The sequence below is a fragment of the Euprymna scolopes genome, chromosome 12, assembly GCF_053919585.1.
Source record: "Euprymna scolopes isolate OS-2025 chromosome 12, ASM5391958v1, whole genome shotgun sequence".
Classification (NCBI taxonomy): Eukaryota; Metazoa; Mollusca; class Cephalopoda; order Sepiida; family Sepiolidae; genus Euprymna; species Euprymna scolopes.
Window position 1 is genome coordinate 49,630,336 of NC_136493.1, and position 19,228 is coordinate 49,649,563.

General features: G+C 35.9%; 1 protein-coding gene across 1 annotated transcript; it reads left to right on the forward strand.

Moving 5' to 3' along the window:
* Positions 1 to 1,073: 1,073 nt before the first annotated feature.
* LOC145291277 (mitochondrial import inner membrane translocase subunit Tim13-B-like) lies at positions 1,074 to 18,918 on the forward strand. The gene is made up of 3 exons (XM_080136915.1): positions 1,074 to 1,468; positions 17,079 to 17,147; positions 18,269 to 18,918. Exons 1-3 carry the CDS (start codon positions 1,352 to 1,354, stop codon positions 18,368 to 18,370), a joined length of 288 nt encoding a protein of 95 aa, XP_079993041.1. The 5' UTR covers positions 1,074 to 1,351; the 3' UTR covers positions 18,371 to 18,918.
* Positions 18,919 to 19,228: the final 310 nt, after the last annotated feature.

The window sequence follows — 19,228 nt, forward strand, 5'->3', positions numbered from 1 at the left end:
ACATCGGTAAACACTGCATGTTTTTCGAGCTGAATAAATATGTTACACTGAATAAAAACACCAAAATTATATCCAGTTTGGTAGAAAAGTAACTTATCTTGCCTTTGATAACATTTATTTGTTATATATTTGTTTTTTCACAACTTTTTCGAATCTATGTGTACAATAATACAAACCCATAATTATTAAAATTAATTAAAAATATTGTTTTTTTGATTGTGGTCCATTTTGATTAAAAAAAAAAATTCATTTTGATTTAAAAAAAAATTCATTTTGATTTAAAAAAAAATTCATTTTGATTAAAAAAAAAATTCATTTTGATTAAAAAAAGTTTAATTTTAATATTTGTTTATTGTCTTAACTCATATCAAATATTTTGCTTGTGTTCTGCTTCAAATATTCATAATCTTACATGCATAATTTTCATTTAATTATATCAAATAAACTTCAAGTTTACTACAAATCAAATCGTGTTCCTTCATTTTTTTAAAATGTAATTTATAAGTAATTAAAGAACGCATTCTAATCTTTAAAATCTATAATACTACGAAATATTCAATTGCTTATAATACTTAAACAAACAACTTGTGTTTTTTTTAATTATTTTTTTATTATTAATATTAGATGAGTTTCAGTATAAATCATCGTGTTCTTTCTTTATTTCTTTATTTTAATCTAATTTTGAAGTTTTGTAACGCTGTCTGTAAAAATTACTGTTCATTATTGACAGTCAAGAGTTCCACATATCTTGCTTGTTGGGACCTCGGCGATGACGTCATTTTTTCAGCTGACCGGCCATCTTTATAACGAAGGCCACGGTGTAAGTAAGATTTTAAAAATAACGAGGGCGGAGAAAACAGCAAAGAAAATCACCAAGTGTAAAATACAATTCAGTAAATTCAATAATTCCGTCTGCTAAAGTGTAGTCTTGCGCATGCGTTACGTTGAAAATTAGAACAAAAAAACGTATGCTCTGTCTCTGACAAATAACTTAGAGGGAACTAATTTATTGCTATTTTTATTAATATTATTATTATTATTATTATTTATTTATTTTACGAAGTCAATTAAACAAGTTGGAACTGCTTCTATAAAAAAAAAACTGAAAGAATATATTTCCGTCATCTCTTGTTGCAAGACTAGCATGGCTATAAGTTCCGGTTTTCTGCAGTAATTTTTTTTTTTTTTTTTTTTTTATCCAATCAAACATCAGAGTTTTATTTCATGCGAAACTCTTTATACCCACGTGCAAATTGACTTGAAACTTTCAACCTTCTTACCGGACGTCTATTAATTACACTTAACTTTACATTTCTTGTGCGCGTGTTTTCATTTATTTTTTTTAGTAATCATGGATTTTGGATCATCGTCTTCATCGTCACCATCCATTGACCCGGCACAGCGGGAACAACTGATGGACTCAGTTAAACAGCAAGTTGCGTTAGCGAATGCCCAGGAAATCCTACAGGTAAAGAAAATGCCAATACATGGAAAGGGCAACAAAATGTGTTTTAGTTGTTATTCTTTTATTAATCAGTATTTTTTTTTTCTCTCCGAAATAAAATGATTATCTAATATATGCTTGTCCATTACAAAGCAAACGTGGAATTGGTTATTGTTTTTGTATGACTATTATAAATGTCTCCTTTTATTGACCTTCTGTCCTTGATAATGTGAGACCCGTTTTTTCTTTTATGAATGTGTATAGCCTATTTACCTTTACTCTGCTTCTTTTTTTTTTTTTTTTTAATTTCCTGTCGATTAAAGTCGCCGATTTATTTCAATATATTTATTTTAATATATCCACTGCTTAAGTCAGTCTTAAACAGGCACAGCTCTTTATTTTATTTATTTATTTTTGATATTGACGCTAGACTAGATGATAATATAGAAAATATTTTCTTTTTCATGACAAAATGTTTCATTTAGAAAGTTGCCGTTTTAGTTATTAGAAAACAAAAAATGATTAATATTACTCCCTTTTGTATTTCCATTATTATTTTCTTTTTCGGCGAAAGTGCAGTGGAGGGGGGGGGGGTCACCCGAAGACAGTCAATGCAGTACTCAGTACTGCAGTGCACATTGTCCAACCTGCAAAGGGTGTTTATTTCGAAAGCCGTTCTTAACATGGGGAGGTTGGGGGTGTTTATTCAGAAAGACATTTTATGATTTTCGCTATTACTCTCAAATAACTTGTTACTAGTGCAGTAAGTAACTGCAGTAGTGCAGTATATTGACTGCTGAAATAATGTTATTTAAAAGGCTATTCTTAACATGGGGAGGGTGTTTTGTACCTATTATGTACTTTAACCTTACAATTGAATAAAACTTTAATTAAACTTGGAAATACGATTTAAAAAATAGTAAGTACACTATAGGGACTGCCAAACGATTGTGAAGATTGGACCGCATGAAATACGGTTTTACTGAATGTTCTTTTGGTTACCTTTTTTTTGTTCGGTAAAAAGAGACAAACAAAATATGAAGGGGGGGCGCTACAGAATGCTTAATATTGTGCAATAATGTTTTCAAATTGGTTTTAATTTGGCGATAAAATAGCTCACAAGAGTCATGTTTATATTAAAAATTAATATTTAAAAAAAATTAAACAATTAAAAATCTGTTGTAACGGAACATTTTGAAATAATGGAATTTTTAACGTTTTAATCTTTTAAAAATGTTTACGAAGTTTCTTTTTCTTGGCAATACAACTGATTATAGTATATATTAATTTGAAAAAACGCTATTTAAAAAAAAAAAACATAAGTTTATATCAATTTTTTAATTGCAACTTCAAGGTAAATTTTTGGGTAGGATTGCAGTTTACAGGGAAATCAAGGGACGCAACTCCTGCCAAACTAAAAAGGACGCAAACAGAATCACCGGGGCCACCTGTTTCAATTTTTAAATTACGAATTTTAACCGAACCTACTACACGTGGAATAATATAACAAGTTTTAAGATTTCTTTTGAATAGTTCATTCCTTTCTAATTCCTTTGTTTTTTTATTCGTTTTACTTCTAAATTATATTCTTCTTTAATTTTTTGTTTTTACAATCTTTTATTATACTTTTATTCTTTACGTTTTTATTTTTTTTGCCAAAATGAGAACTACTATCGTTGACCACGTTATGTCTACGACTGAAGTGGAAGAGCAGAAGTGGACCTATGAGCATTTGTATAATTTGCTGCCACCAAATAATGAGGTACAGTTACAAACAGCGGCCTCATTGGGACTCATACCGAATAGGAGTTTCTGCAGCTCGTGTGAGAGAGATCGAATTCTCTATAAAAACGGAGCCAAAGGGGATGGTTTTGCGTGGAAGTGTCCTGTCTGTAAGAAGGGTGGTTTGCCAAGGATGGGTTCCTTCTTACAGAGAAGTCATCTGACAATAAAGCAGATTTTAGTTATTTTGCTCAGTTGGAGCATGGAGATGCCGCAGATTAAAATTAAACAGGAAGCAAGTGTGAGTAACCATACAATCGTAGATTGGATGTCATTCATAAGAGAAGTCTGTGAACAGCACATGCTAGACCATCCCATCATGTTAGGTGGGAGAGACGAACATTCGACACCTAAAGAAGTGGAGGTGGATGAGTCATATTTTTTCCGACGAAAGTATAATAGGGGACGTGTGAGGAAGGGCGTTTGGCTTTTTGGCGCAGTGGAAAGAGGCTCGAATTTGTGCAATTTCGCAATAGTGGAAAATAGGGATCGAGATACCTTGTTTCCAATCATAAATTCATGGTGCCTGCCAGGAACAAGAATTATTTCTGACGGTTGGGCGGCTTACCAAGGACTTGATCGACTCGCTCAAGGAATTTATGAGCACGACACTGTCGTCCACGAAGACAACTTCGTTGATCCGTTGGACCCTTCAGTGCACACACAGACTATTGAAGGACTATGGTCACACGCCAAAAAACATATACGAAAGTTCGGGAATCGACAAAATATGTTCGGCTTGCATCTGATGGAATTTTTATGGCGAAAAAGAGAGAAGGGTGAATGTTTTCCACGAATCATCAGATGCATCCGCGAACAGTATTCGTTTTAAAAATTAACTGTTTAATAAAGTTCTATGTTCTTAAAATAATTCTATGTTCTTCAAATAATTCTTTCTTAAAATAATTCATAACTGTTTTTCGTTTTAAAAATTAACTGTTTAATAAAATTCTATGTTCTTCAAATAATTCTATGTTATTAAAATAATTCTTTCTTAAAATAATTTATAACTGTTTTATAAAGTTCTATGTTCTTCCTTTGTTAAAAAAATAACTTATTCAAACAGTTCATTTAAATTAACAAGAAAAAGAAAAATTGAAACAGGTGCCCCCCGGTGATTCTGTTTGCGTCCTTTTTAGTTTGACAGGAGTTGTGTCCCTTGATTTCCCTGTAAACTGCAATCCTGCCAATTTTTGTTCAATAAGTGTATTTAAATTTAAAAAAAAATATTTTTTACTTATTTGAACTCTTATGTTTCATAATAAATACAAATTTCGATAGATTTAAATATTTTTTTCGAATTTTGAAAAATAAATATGGGGGGGGGGGCACGCACTAAAATATTTCCCCTCCTACATTTTACGAAAACTACATTTTATATGTAATTTCATTCTAAAATGGATAAGTATCGAAAATTTCACGAAAATCTGACCATTAGTTGATTTTTGCTAGATTTATTAAATACGGGTATGTTTTCACGTTCGGAATGTCTACTACATGGGAACGTTATTTGGTAAAACTATACAAACACCGTGACAGCGAATTAACCCTAAACCTAACCCTAAACCCTAACCCTAACCCTAATCCTAACCCTAACGCTGTCACGGTGTTTGTATAATAATACCCGTTATTTTAAAGCGCCAATTATGTAAACATGATTTTCGTCTCGGAATTTCATTATTTTCGTTCGATGAAAAAATTTTTTTTAAGTTATTACTTGTTTATTTTGCCCTTCTTTTAAATGGTACAAAAGTTATACTGATAATATTAATTTATAATGAAGTTACATCGTGTTACATATAGGGTGGGGTAATTCTGTGGTGACTTTTGGCAGTCGCTAGCACCAATAACTTTTTTCGTACAGTTGTTTTAATAAACACCAAAGAAAATATCAATTCTTGCGTTATTAACGGAGGTCGGAGAGTTTTACCGAATGGACTGGATGTACAAAGTACCTTTTTCTTTTTTCTTTTCTTTTTTTTTTTTTTTTTTACGCAAACTTCTGTTAAAATGTAAACACTGATATATCTTAAGTTGTGTAGGAGGGGGGGGGGGATTACTTACGTAGGTGGCTTCAGCACCAGGGGGAATAATCCGAACTGATTGCAAAAACGACAAACATATAGAAGACTAGGAGGAGGTGTTGGAGGCATGTTTTTTGTTATAAAAGACTGCCTTGGATCAGTCAAAGTATATTGTAGTTTACCCCCATTATCTGTGGGGATAAGTCTCATTGCTGCTTCGGCGGCTCTGAGACTGGGTAGAAAGTACTCATCAAGGATCCGTTCTTCACACTCAGCCCAACTGTCAGACTGAGGTACGCCACCTGGGTATCACCCAGAAGGTTCACCCTCCCAGACCATGCCACCCGGCGTTCGGGTGGGGCAAGGTTTTTGTCGCCTGAGGTATCTCGACCGGGGAATGCCGACCAGGATGCTCAGGCAATTTTTTTCCGAGGCAAGAGTGCTCCTTCTTTTAGGGGAGCTTGCCTGTATCCCACCTTCCGACCTTGTGTCACACAATGCTCTGGTGGGGAGCATTTAAATATACCCTGGCAAGAGGTTACTGGAACCCTCAGTTCTAGTTTCCTTCTATTGAATCATTATCATAACTTTGTGGAACAGACAGCACAACCCTTGTTACTAGTTGCTCTTTGTTTCCACTTCCTTACCGTATTTTGTTGCTTGACCCCGTGGGGGGGGGGCATTCCTATGCACCCATCCCCCTCCCCCCAGAAGCTTAAACAACCACTTGAGTAATCTCCCTTCTGTCTGAAAATTTTTTTTCGACATCTTGCAAAGGAATTGCTGCCCCATTAATTCCTTGTTTGGATTGTCCTACTGAACGTCACAAAAGCACAGCTCCTACCTTTAATAGACAGGAAATGGTGGTTGACCGTATGAGTTTCAGGAACTTTTTAACTAGGTTTGAGAACTGTAGTCGGCATGGCCAATGACATCGGGATGTTGAACTTAAGTGTTCCCTCTCGGACAGAGCCTTGAAACTAATAAACAATCTAAATTGTACAAATACTAATTATCATCGCGTTATGTCTATATTAAAGAGTATTTGGACTTTGACGAAATCATTGACTAAATATTTCAGGATATCCTCGATTATGTCCAGATGTCGTTGCTGTTGGAGGAACTAAGAAACTTTCTCCTGCGACTTTTCTGTGGAAAATTTAGGTGGAGCTCGTCTTATGGTGAGGATTCTCTTCAGAAAATTTCCTTAAGAATAAAAGAGGGAGATAATAGCCTTAATTTATAGGCGGGTACTGCTGTTGTCTTAATATAAGGATTCGCTGGTGAAGTAATCAAGAGATTGGAAATTAAGGGCAGTATCTCTGCCGTGCTCATGTCCACGATTGTAAAACTGCAGTTACCACTTCCTTTCATGTGGATGCGAACAATTCTACTTTGACTGTTATTTACGCATTTTGCCTCAAATCTTATTAGTTACCTTCTCTTATGGAATGAGGACTGTCAATTAATTACCTATTAGACATTGGTAGTGAACGTTCATACTTGGTTACTGATGTACTAAGAGGCTCGTGTTCGATTGAGACTATTGGCATCAATTTTCAGCTTAAACTGTCAACCTTTCTTAGTGAGTGTCATCGTGGATTCAGAGGTAGTCCTAGGGATTGGCTTGGGTTCGCGAAAGACTAACATCTATCTTGGTGGCCAATGGTATGGATTTGTCAGTTTGATGGTCCAACTTGAAGTTTTGTTGCATGCTTTTAGAGATGCAAACTGTTCTTTGGCTGGTCGGTTTGAGACTGGATTGGACTTGATACCAATTAAGAGCATAATTGGATTAGATTTGATTCAACATTTGAACTCATTAAAGCTAATCCCTGTTTCCAGGGTTGGGCCCTTTTGGTTTGGGTTGGTCTTGTTAGGAGCAGTGGACTCCTTTTTCCAGAAGATGTGATCCCTTATGAGGTTACTCACCTGCCATTTAATTCCGTGGTGGAACATGCTCCTCAGGTCAATGCCTCCCATTTCTTTCATTCTGGAAGCCCAATTGACATACCTTTATTTCTTGGCAGTGCTGTACAAAGAGGCTTAGAACAGATGTTTTCCTTTGAGTCTCTAGGGCTACCCAACCCAAGATGCATTTTCCGATTACGATCAGGAACAGATGAAGCACTTTAATGAAACTGTAGAACTATGGGACGACAGTTATTACATGGAGCTTCCCTGGTATCACAATAGCTATGGTCCTTTCTAACCATGTGACTTCTTTGCATATTTTGAACCGGGTGGTGGAACACTTGACTAAAAGAAATGTATGTATTGTGAATATTAAAAGGTTTTCCATCAAGATCACAAGGATTGTATAATTGAAGAAATTTTTGCCTCCCCTTAGGAGTTTGATCGATATGTGTGGATGCCATATTGTCCAATTTTTAAGTCGAATCCCACTGAAATGACTAAAATCAAACCTGTCTTTGACTGTAGTTTGAAGACAGGAAGTGGCTTGTCACTGAATGAAAATGCATATTCTGGGGTTAATCTAACTGGAGACATTTTAAAATTAATTGGCATTTAGAGCCAACAATTACGTGCTGATAGCGGGCATCTGCTGAGCATTCCTGATGATTCGGCTTAAGCTAGAGGTGGATAGTAACTGGTTTTGCTTCTTTCTGAGGGAAGTTTTATTGCACTGTTTTCAGTATACAATGCTGGGTTGGGTTTAACTCTAGCCCATTTGTATTAAGGTGCATCTTGAAACTGCACATGGCCAAATATCTGCAGGACGCTTGCCACAAAATGATGGATGACCACTTTTATGTGGACAACCTTGTGGCATCTGTATGGCAGATCCAAGTGAAAACAAGTTATATTCCCTTGTTAGAGAATGCTTGCAGGCAGTGGGCTTTGCCATCCAATCGTGCAACTCCAACTATCAAGCAGTCTACATCAGAATGGAGAAAGATGGTACCCTGAGTGTCCATGATGAGGAATGGGAGAGGGTGCTGGGGTACTGATACTCTCTGCATTCAGAAAAGTTGTATGTGTCCCACATAAAGTATAATCACAGCATGTCAACAAAAAGAGGCGTTCTTTCAGAGGCGGCTAAGATTTTTGATCCCTTATCTATCTGCCAGTTATGTATGCTTATCAGATCCATGTGGAAGAATGGTTTGGAATGGACAATCCTCCAGCCTACAATTTTGAATGGGGAACTCTCAGGATTGAGCGGCATTTCTATTTTTTATTTATTTTTTTTTTTTATTACATTTTCTCCCCAAACAAGGCACATTGCCACTTCGTTGTATGGGGCTACTATCAGGGACATAAGCATCAGGGGTACTGTGTAGGAATTTGGGCAGCAAGATGTCGGTTCACGTTACACTTGAACTTCTGCATGTCAGTACAGTCGGGGAAGCAGGGACCCGGAAGGGAATTCCAAAGTCTAGCTGTTCTGGGGAAGAAACTACTGGAGTAGAAGGCTCTCTTGCATCTGTTACATGATAAAAGGGCTGTCCCCTTTTCATGTAAGTAAAAAAAAAAAAAAATAGGGAATTAGTTAAATGTAAATATGAAATAGGATAGTCAAGGATTCGAACTTGCAAAGCTAGATTTGGAATTGTAAATTCCAATCATAAGTTAAAATAAATACAGAATGTTATTGAAATAAGGAATTGCAATTGTTTAGCTTACATATCTGTATATGGAAAAGGAATGTAATAATGAAATTTGTTTCTGTGAAAATTAAAATAAGGAATTTGATCGTCAATTGAAATTGTAAACATATTTTGTAAAAATAGGTTACTGAACTAAGGTCATGTCAAGTTTGACAATGTGACGCATCTCATCCAGCGTGCTTTATGAGCACATGTTTAATCATGCGATAACGGGACGAGTTCTCAATATAGGAAAGAGTTCGAAGTTAGTTAGGGAGAGTTAGATCAGTCACATCAGAGGAGCAGAGAGGTTCAGACCGATTCTCGGCACCCTCTGGAAGCGAGGAGGGGTTTAGAGATAAGCATGTAACTACTTTGAATCCCTGAAATACAAAATCATGTCCGACCGGTCGAAGAAGAAATAAACGTGTCATCATGTGGGTTTGTATCTGCGTCTTCTGTGTTCATCATTACAACGAGAAAGGTAACGTGTTTATATTATATACACAAGTGTCAAAACGTAAATGTCAAACGCACTATCTCTCGGTCTATCTATCAAGATATTCACAAATATTAATATGAACTTTGTGTTTATAAAAATGTACAACTGTCAACGTAAATGTTAAACCCTCGGTCTATCTATCTATCTATATATCAAATCTCCTTTCATTATGTATTACATGCCATTGGCTATTGTAGTAACATGTACAGTCTATTATATATATACAGAAGTCTTTCTCTTTTTATATGTACTGTCTCCATCTCTTACAACATGAACATCTTAAGACATATGAACACTCAACACATGAACACTCCTAAGACTAATCTCTCTCACTAAGACTCTCCTAAAACGAACAGCAATACAGAATATGTCATCTTAATAATAACACCAGTATATAACATATGCACATATTTAATATGTTCTAAAAATAACACTCCTATGCAACATAACTAGGGATCTCTACTGTGAAGGGGTGGGATTTAGCTGCTTGTCAGGTTTGTCAGGGGTATTTACGTTGAGGAGGCACAAGTGCTTGCAGTTCATCAGAGCATTCACCGTTAAAGTACTTGTAGAACAGGCAGAGGGATACAACATTTCATCGATGGGACAGAGGCTGAAGTTTAGCTGACAGTTCAGGACCTATCAGGTTGGCGACTCTTTTGAACCTTGTCTAGGAGTGAGAGACTAGTGGCAGATGCACCAGCCCAAATATGACAACAATACTCCATACATGGGCAAATGGTGGCCTTATAGAGATATAGGATACTTTCAGGCGTTAATAGCTTTCTAGCATGGTAGAGAGAACCCACCTTCTTCGCAGCGGTTCTGGCAATGTTCTCAATGTAATTGTTCCAACTCATGTTTCCTGTGAACGTTAGGCCAAGGAGTTTAAAAGATGTACTTTCAGATAAAGAGTGTTTGGCCATTGCTATTGGCGGTAGGAAAGGTTTCTTGTAATTATTGAAGGAAACAAGTTTAGTCTTGGCAGCATTGAATGTGACCATCCATTTTTGTCCTCATTCCAATACGGATCGGAGGTCTACCTCTAGTGTTTCTGCCATTTCTTTAGATATGTGTTCATTTGTTTTCCTGTCTTGTCTGTTATAGAGCGTGGTGTCGTCAGTATACATACCCATCTCACAGACAATTTTGTCAGGGAGGTCATTTATAAATATTAGGACTAACAGAGGTCCAAGGATAGACCCTTGAGGCACTCCCGCATTTATATCACATTGTTTAGATGTACGACCATCGAGGACAACCTGGATTTTTCTCTTCTCTAAGAAGGATCTAATTATGTTATGTATTCTTCCAGTGATGCCGTATGATCTGATTTTCTTAAGGATACCCTCATGCCATACCCTGTCAAAAGTCTTAGATATATCTAGAGCTACTGCTCTACCCTCCCCCGCTTTGTCCAGTGACTAGTATATACGTTCTGAGATTACAGTTAGGATGTCTGCTGTGGAACGGGCTATATTGTTGGTCAGTCAGAAGTTTAGCATCTGTAAGGTGATGGACTAGAGCTTGGTTAATTATGGTCTCAAATATTTTGTCGAAAAGTGGGAGGAGGCTAATGGGGCGATAATTTACTGGGTCAGTTCTTTCGCCAGAATTCTTGAATACTGGTACCAGAGAAGCAGTTTTCCAGCAGGCAGAAAAGCAAAATTCATTAAGGCATTTGTTGTAAAGTTTGGAGCTACTTCGGCGGCACACTTTTTTTTTTCTGAAGGGCCTTTGTGACAGAGCTACCAGGGGATATGTACTTTTTTTTTTGCAAGACTTTCAAGGAGGCATATGGGTTTGCTGCATACATCGTGCAGAATGGTTGGTCTTCCTTATTGTTCGCAAAGGCTAAGGTTGCACTAGTGAGAGACAAGACTTTGCTTTTTTTGGAATTAATGGCCGTTTTCCTTTTAAGTATCTCCCCACAATCCTTGACAATTGTGACGGATTTGTTCCACCAAACTTGTGTGGCCACTGACATCCAGGTGGTGTTATCCTGGCTTCTATGGCTAGCAAAAACATTTACGTGGACACTACACACACCTGGTTGATTTAATAACAAGAGTTAACCCTAAGGAGATTTTGATCTAAGTTCAAATTCTGGAATTATCGTCGTCCCTAGCTGTGTGAAGAAATCTGTCAATGGTTGGAACAGGATCTGCCTTGCTTGAGTCAGTGACTGGCCCGCACTCCAGCGAATTGTTTCATAATAAACAATCATTGTTCTCCCCTTTGCTGACTTTACTGAATCAACAATGGGACTATAAGACAGCGATCTACCAAATGAGGACACTGCAATAGCAAGAAGTCGATCTGAAAACCTGTGCCAGTTTGTGATTTGCATCTTGGACGCTGACGGTTTGATTTGATTTAAAGGAAGGATTCATCAATTTTGACATGAATTATGAGGTTAAAAATCCTATTCTGATGGGGAAGCATTGTCCTATGACCAGACTCATTATTTGGATTTTTGCCATGAAACTTGATGCTACCTTGGAACTGGGTCAACTCTAGCAGAGTTGAGGCAGAGTAGTTACTGGGTCTCGCAAGGAAAGCAGGCTGGGAATATGGTTCTGGCTACTTGTTCCAGATGTAAGCATTATAATCCAAAACTGCTAACACTGAATGTTCCTGCTATCACCCCGTACCAATTTCGGGGTCCATTATCAACACTAGGATCGATTTCACTGGTTATTTTTTGGTGAGTAACGAGATACTAAACTGCCCTTGCTACTATTCACATGCCTGAACATCAGAGCAATACGTATTGAGATAGTTCCAGATATGAGTGTGCTTTCTTTCAAGCCCAGGTTTGCTTCACTAACCAATATGGTGTCCCAAAACTGTCCAAAGCAATAATGCAAAAACATTTATAGGAAGTGGAAAACTTTTCAGTTGTCTCTCTCTCTCTCTCTTAAGGATTATCAAAAAGCGTATAGTCCTTGTAGATTAGAACTCAAAACCATCTCCCTGTTCTCTCCTTGGTATGGGAGCGATGTATTGAACTGCATCTATAATATTTTTAGCAGCAAACTAGATTACTTTACCAGTGTTGTCTGACATTCAATCAACAACCGGCCTCTTACTAAGTATCAGCTGATAAAAATATTACTGCGATTACCCTTAATCTATTTCTTAAGCCCAACCAAAGCTCCGGGCTATTGTTACGACTGAATAGTGCTGATTGGACTACTTCAGTACCACTTAGAAGAAAGAAGCTAATCTAGACCTTGGAATTTAAGGACCAGTGTTTGATAGTTCCATGAATTATGTTATAAGGAATACTTTCTGGAGATAGGAAGAAAAATTCTCATCGGTCCCAATTCTGGACAAGAAATTACCTCCAAATGGATGATATGGTTCTAATCAAGAGCTCCTTGAAACTAGACCATTTTGGGTCTTAGGAACTGATCCCGGGCAATGATGTTGTTGTTAGAGCAGCACATGTTCAGAAAGATGTGTTGAGGAGGTACATTCCTCCGAAACATCTGTATCCTTTGGAACCTTCTCGGACTCTTGATGGCCCTTCTGTTGCGGTGGAAGTGGAGGAGTTTTGGGGCTTACCCCTATTGCTGAGGAGCAGGTCTGGTTGTGCCCCTTATGCAACTCTCCACAGCAAAATTGGAATATGATCAACTATGATTCATGTGACAAATGATTCCATTTCCAATATGTTTGCATTCACTCTGAACCTCCAAGCAGACAAAAATGGTTTTGCCCGGAATGTGCATCCTGAAAAAAAAAATGTTGGGGTAGACCCAGTTTTTTTCCAGCATAGCTTATATCTGGACTAGTGGACTACAGCTAATAAGATATATTGTACCAGTGGTTCTTGATATTTTTGTGCCTTAAGGTTTCATTTAGCTTTGTCTTTGTCTTTTTTTTTTTCATTGGGAGTGTGTGGTGAAAAAAAAAAGGACTACTTATGTTGGTAGCATCAGCATCAAGGGGAATAATTCGAACTGATTCCAAAACCAATGAATATATAGATAAGATGGAGGTGTGAGAGCCATAAAAGAATGTCTTGAATATAATAAGTCATTTTTATTATTATTAAAAACAAGCAATCCAAAGTTTGGTTTAAAACATTTTCTTGTTGCAATATTTGTTACAGAGCCAATGTGTGTGTGTGACGGTCAAATCGGTGTCGACCGAAATGTGTCCCTTTTTTTCTTTCTTTGCACTAAAGCCACTGAGATCTTATTTCTAAGCGGGTTTGTCGGGGATATGTACGTCGAGGGGGGGGTACAAGTGAAATAAGTTCATCAGAACACATTCCATTAAAATGTAAAACAGGCACGATGATGCAACATTGCAGCAATGGGGCTGGAGCTTAGTTGATAAAATTGAACCAATTAGATGGACAACTCTTTTGTTTGGGTGGTTGTCTGGTTTAATTGTGATATTTGTTTGAGTTGTCATTTCATTACGTTTTCTTGGTCAAAAAATGTTTCCTGGTTCTTTGCTACAAAATTATGAACTTGAGTTATATGCCCTTAGCTTCATTCTTCTCTTCGAAAAAAAAAAAAAATTCATCTATTTTATAAATCTCACCTGTCTGTTTAAATGTATGTGTGTATGTATGTTTGTATGTCTGCCTGAAACTTTTGAAAGAGGCAACGCATTTTCATGAGATCGGTATCGTTTTGAAGCTCGACCCTTCGGACGACAAATATCAAATAATTGGCTAAAAACATAGATTCCTCCACCCTCAACTAGGCACTTTTCTACAAGGACGGGTCACTTTTTTCGCCGATATTTTCGAAAGTCATCCCCTCTTTTTGATTGACTAGCCTTAATTTAAACCATCGTCACTTCCAGTTTGGCGATCGATGCAACAGCAAAGACGTCATGTTTTTTTTTTTTTCACCTTCCCCACGGTACGGGTTCAAGCCTACCTGCCTACTACCACTTTTTTTTTTTTTTTTTTTTTTTTTTTTTTGCACCTCCAAACAACCGGGCAACACCGGCCACCCAGGCTAGTAATAGTATTAAAAGAATATGTATTTTAGTCAAGTTGCTAAATGTATGATCACAGCATGTATGGCACTTGATCGTTGCTATTTCTTTGTTATGAATATAACAAAATCCATTCATTATTAGTTTTTACGAATCTAGAAATATATTCAAAGCGATCGGGACTCTTATCTCTCGTTACAAGGCCAATAACTTTTTCATAAAGAATCTTTTCTCATGGAAAAATATTTTACCATAGTTTTAAGATGCCATTTTGACATTTGTAATTTGCACATGTTCACCGATCAAGCACTCGGATTATTATTACAATTACATCTGTATCTCTACATCTAACCAATCAGCATTTTCTTTTGATTGTACCATATTTTTCAATTTTTTTTCTTCATCGAGCCAAGACTTCATTTCATTTGCAATATCCTTTTAAGCTATAAATTTCTGCACTATTCCAAACTTTTATACAAATATGACTTCTCTCATAATTTGTAGTTTTCAATTTGTGGGTTAACCAGCAAAATTATGGCTTGCCTATGATCTTAATTTTGCTAACTTTCCTCAGAGGATAAGTACCATTATCTGAAACTCCATAGAATAAGGAAAAATGTTAAGTGTCGAATAATAAATTGCAAATTCTAATTTAGAGTTTAAATTGAATTTCTTATATAGTGGGAGTCAACAGGCAAAATATGATGGGAATCTTGGCTCGAGATGATTGCACAGTATTAGTTTTCTTCTCCCGCTGTCAATCGTGGGTGGGTGGTGTAAGGAAAAGATTTCTAAAGCACATCTGTTCTATTTGAAATCCAAACTCAAGAGGTTAAACGAGACTGAATTTTTATTTTCAAACATCATTCCCTTTGACACTTTAAATTTTAAACTTAAAACTGTAAAGCAAAAATGTCCTTACTCATCTAACACATCAGTTGAAATGAATGGCTCTCGTCTTGAGGAGACCTCATGTTTTGACAAGCTTGTGGGCTTGACCTTTACTCCTGATCTTAAATGGAATAGGTACATCAAATCTGTTGCCAAGGCCACTGGAAAAATGGTGGGATCCTTCTATCGATCCAGTAGATATCTCACTGCTGATGCAATTCTCTATCTATATAAGAGCCATGTACGTCCAAGGATGGAATACTGTTGCCACATCTGGGCAGGAGCTGCTAGAAAAGACTTGTCCTGCCTTGATAGAGTTCAAAATAGACTTCGTAGCCTCATAGGAGATATCCTTTTCTCTTTCCTGCAACCTCTATCTCACAGAAGAGATGTTGCAAGTTTGTCTCTGCTGTATCGTTATTTTCATGGAAAGTGTTCGACTGAGCTTCAGTCTATGGTCCCCCCTTGCCAAACTTTCACAAGAAACACTCGTCTATCTGAAAACCTCAATAATTCCCCCCCACTCTTTATCTGTGCCTAAACCTAAATGTAGATTCCATGAACAAAGCTTCTTTCTTAGAACTTCACGCCTGTGTAATTGTCTTCCGTTTTCCTGCTTTCCGTCTGACTACAATATGGTTGTCTTTAAGTCTAACGTAAACAAGTTCTTGATGAGCCGTTCCATAAATAATAGTAGTATAATTTACTGAATTTCCATTACTAACGATTATTATATTGTCCAATTTCTACTGTACACTCTTTAACCCTTATCTTCGAGTGGCCTCTTGGCCTTGATAAGTGGTGATACCTATGTAAAAAAAAAAAAAAAAAAAAAATTTTATTTTACTCGCTTCTCAAATGCACTCGTGATGTTAGGGGTATAAGGCGTTAACTTTAGTTAAAAATCGCCTGTTCCCTTTTTTTTTTTTTTTTTTTTTTTTGCTTGCGTTCACCCCCCTAACAAGGCATATCGCCACTTGGACATAAGGGGCTACTATTTGGGACCATGCCTAGGAAAAATTAACAAGATGTTGGTTTATGTTACATTTAAGCTTCTCCATATCAGTACAGTCAGGGAAGCAGGTAGCAGGTAGGGGATTCCAAAGTCTAGCTATTCGAGAGAAGAAACTATTAGAGTAGAAAGCTTTCTGGCATTTGAGGACTTTTTGTTGCTAAATGGGTTTGTTGGGGATATATACGTCAAGGGGGCATAAGTGCAACGAGTTCATCAGAGCACATTCCATTAAAGTATTTGCAAAACAGGCACAGATGCAACATTGCGGTGATGGAACAAAGTTGGACCTGTCAGATTGAAAATTCTTTTTTGGACCCTATCCAAGAGGGAGAGGTTAGTGGTAGATGCACCAGCCCAGATGTGGCAACAATACTCCATGTGTGAGCGAATGGTGGCTTTGTAGAGATACAGGATACTCTCGGGTGTGAGTAGTCTTCTAGCTCGATAGGAACCGACTTTCTTTGCAGAAGCTTTTGTAATGTCCTCAATGTACTTGGTCCAGTTCATATTGCCTGTGAATGTTAGGCAGAGGATTTTGAAGGAAGAATTCTCGGTAGGGTGTTATCTGTCATGGATATCGGTGGTTGGAGAGGCGTTTTGTAATTGCTAAAGGAGCGTCTGGTCTCACTAGCATAAAATGCCACCGTCCATTTGCGGTCCCCCATTCCATTACGGTCTGGTCATTTTCTAACGATTCTACCATTGTCTTAGATTTCCCTCGTGTATGTTACAGAGCGTTGTATCAGCAAATATACACATGATCTTGTTACAGTAAAACAAAGCCTATTCTGTTATTTAAATGTGAATATTTGTTTTACTTACATTTGGTTTCTTTGGTTTTCAGAGGATGTCTGAAAAATGTTTCAAAAAGTGTATAACAAGGCCAGGATCTTCATTAGATAATTCAGAGCAGGTAAGACATTTTTTTATTTTCTTTTGAATTTTTGTTTTAAATCATTTTTCAAAAATGTAAAAAAGAAAAAAATGTATAAATCATAACATTTTAAAAGGACAAAATTTTGTAGTCAATAAATGGAGTTTTCAGATAAAAAAAGCAATAGTTTCTACTGATTTTTTTTTTTTTTTTTTTTTTTTTTTTTTTTGTCGATTTAATAAATTGCAATGATAGCTTCCACATTATGCAGTCGAAATTGAATATTAATGAATTATTAAAAAAAAACAACTTTAATCATGTTAGCAGGTGAAAAATTTCAACCATCTTTAAATCAAAACAGAAATTTACTCTCCTGTGTCTTATGATCGTTTTCATCAAATTCTATTTTATATTTTCTTTAATAAATAATTTTCGACCTTATCGATTTTGATAATTTTTGCATATAATCATCTTTAAAATATCAGGAATACGTACTACCATTGTTTTCATGTGAAATTCAGTTTTACGATTTCTGAAATTTTGTCCTAATAGTGTAGAAGCGCCGGAAGTCCTACTGATATTTATATATTTGATTATCGAGGTAGAAAATTATTTTTATTAAAGAATTAATATTTCTCAAGAAGATAACTATATTGTATTGGGGGAGGGGGGCAACTAATTAATTATAAAAATAATAGTAATCTAATATAATTACTTATTGTGCCACATCTTTATTCAGGTTTAAAATCTAAGGCACTAAACAGCTATTTAACCCCTTCAGTCCCCGGGGCTAATGTGTACTGGGCAGCTTTTTAAATTTGACACAATGCACTGTCCTATTTATTGGACAAGTTTTGAATCTGGCAGATGATGTTGAGGAAGACAGTAATTCCATATTAAATGATGCAGAAAAATTTGAACTTGTGACTCCAAGTGGTTTTCAAAATATTGCATTTTTAAGATTTCAAATATGTCGTAAAATTGTGAATTTAAAAAATTAAATTTTTTTGTGCATAAAATGAATTTAGCATTCCCCCCCCAAATTCACTAAAAAAAAAAAAAATCTACACTGATAATTTGATTTAAATTAAAATAGAATTTTTTTTTTTTATGATGATATAAGAAATAAAATTAATTTGAACATTTTTTTTTAATTTCAGAAATGTATAGCAATGTGCATGGACAGATACATGGATTCTTGGAATTTGGTTTCCAGAGTTTACAGTTCTCGGCTAAGTAAGGAACGGGCGAAACTAGCTTAATGACTGAAAGCAGCAACAGTGCTGACAGAATTGAGCACTGTTTGACTGCCAGATCAAAATGCCTTCTTTCTACCCCCCTCTTCCCTTATTAAAAAAAATGTATATCTCCTTGAACAAGAAACCTTGGTGTCTCTGCTCTGTTTTAGGAGAGGGGTGAGATGATATGATGCTACCGCCTTGAAGGACAAAACTTATGATGTGCATGCATCTGGATTAGTTTGGTTTTCCTTAGATAAAAAAACAAAATTCTAAATTCTGGGATTGATGTTCTGGCATTATGAAGATGGGTCTTGTATCCAGGTAGCAACTTCTGTTGAAGAATTTAATCATTGATTTGAATTTGACATCCTTATTAACAATGGCGTGCAAACAGTATGACGTTTTGACCATTCACGAAACAAAAAGAAATTTAAAAATCAAGCCCACACAATTATTGACCAAAAAACAATGCTTTTTCTTTTTGCCGTTGTTAATTCTTTTGTAATTAATGCATTCAGCACATAATGCATTAAACATTAGTTTTCATTGAAATTTTAAATGAAATTGTTTTTTTTTTGTTTTGTTTTTTTTTTATTACATTTCTGTCTGGTGTTAAAATTTATTTTAAATAACTTTACAGCATTTTGAACAATTTTCGCAATTTCGATTTCCAATTGTTTTAAAATTATATAATATATACACTGTACTTATGACCCGTTAAGTCACAATAATTATAACTATTTATTTCACTTTGATTTTATTCTAAATTTTATAGGCTGATATATCTATTAAGAAATTCTACTTGCACAACTAAAAATAAGTTCTATTTTGAAAAGGTTGGTGATTTCATTTTGTTTATTTTTATCATTAAAAAAATAA

Coding starts and splice junctions, on each gene's coding strand:
- LOC145291277 (XM_080136915.1), top strand. CDS start 1,352: ATGGATTTTGGATCATCGTCTTCATCGTCACCATCCATTGACCCGGCA. Junction 1,469..17,078: donor ATGCCCAGGAAATCCTACAG/GTAAAGAAAATG, acceptor TTTGGTTTTCAG/AGGATGTCTGAAAAATGTTT. Junction 17,148..18,268: donor CATTAGATAATTCAGAGCAG/GTAAGACATTTT, acceptor TTTTAATTTCAG/AAATGTATAGCAATGTGCAT.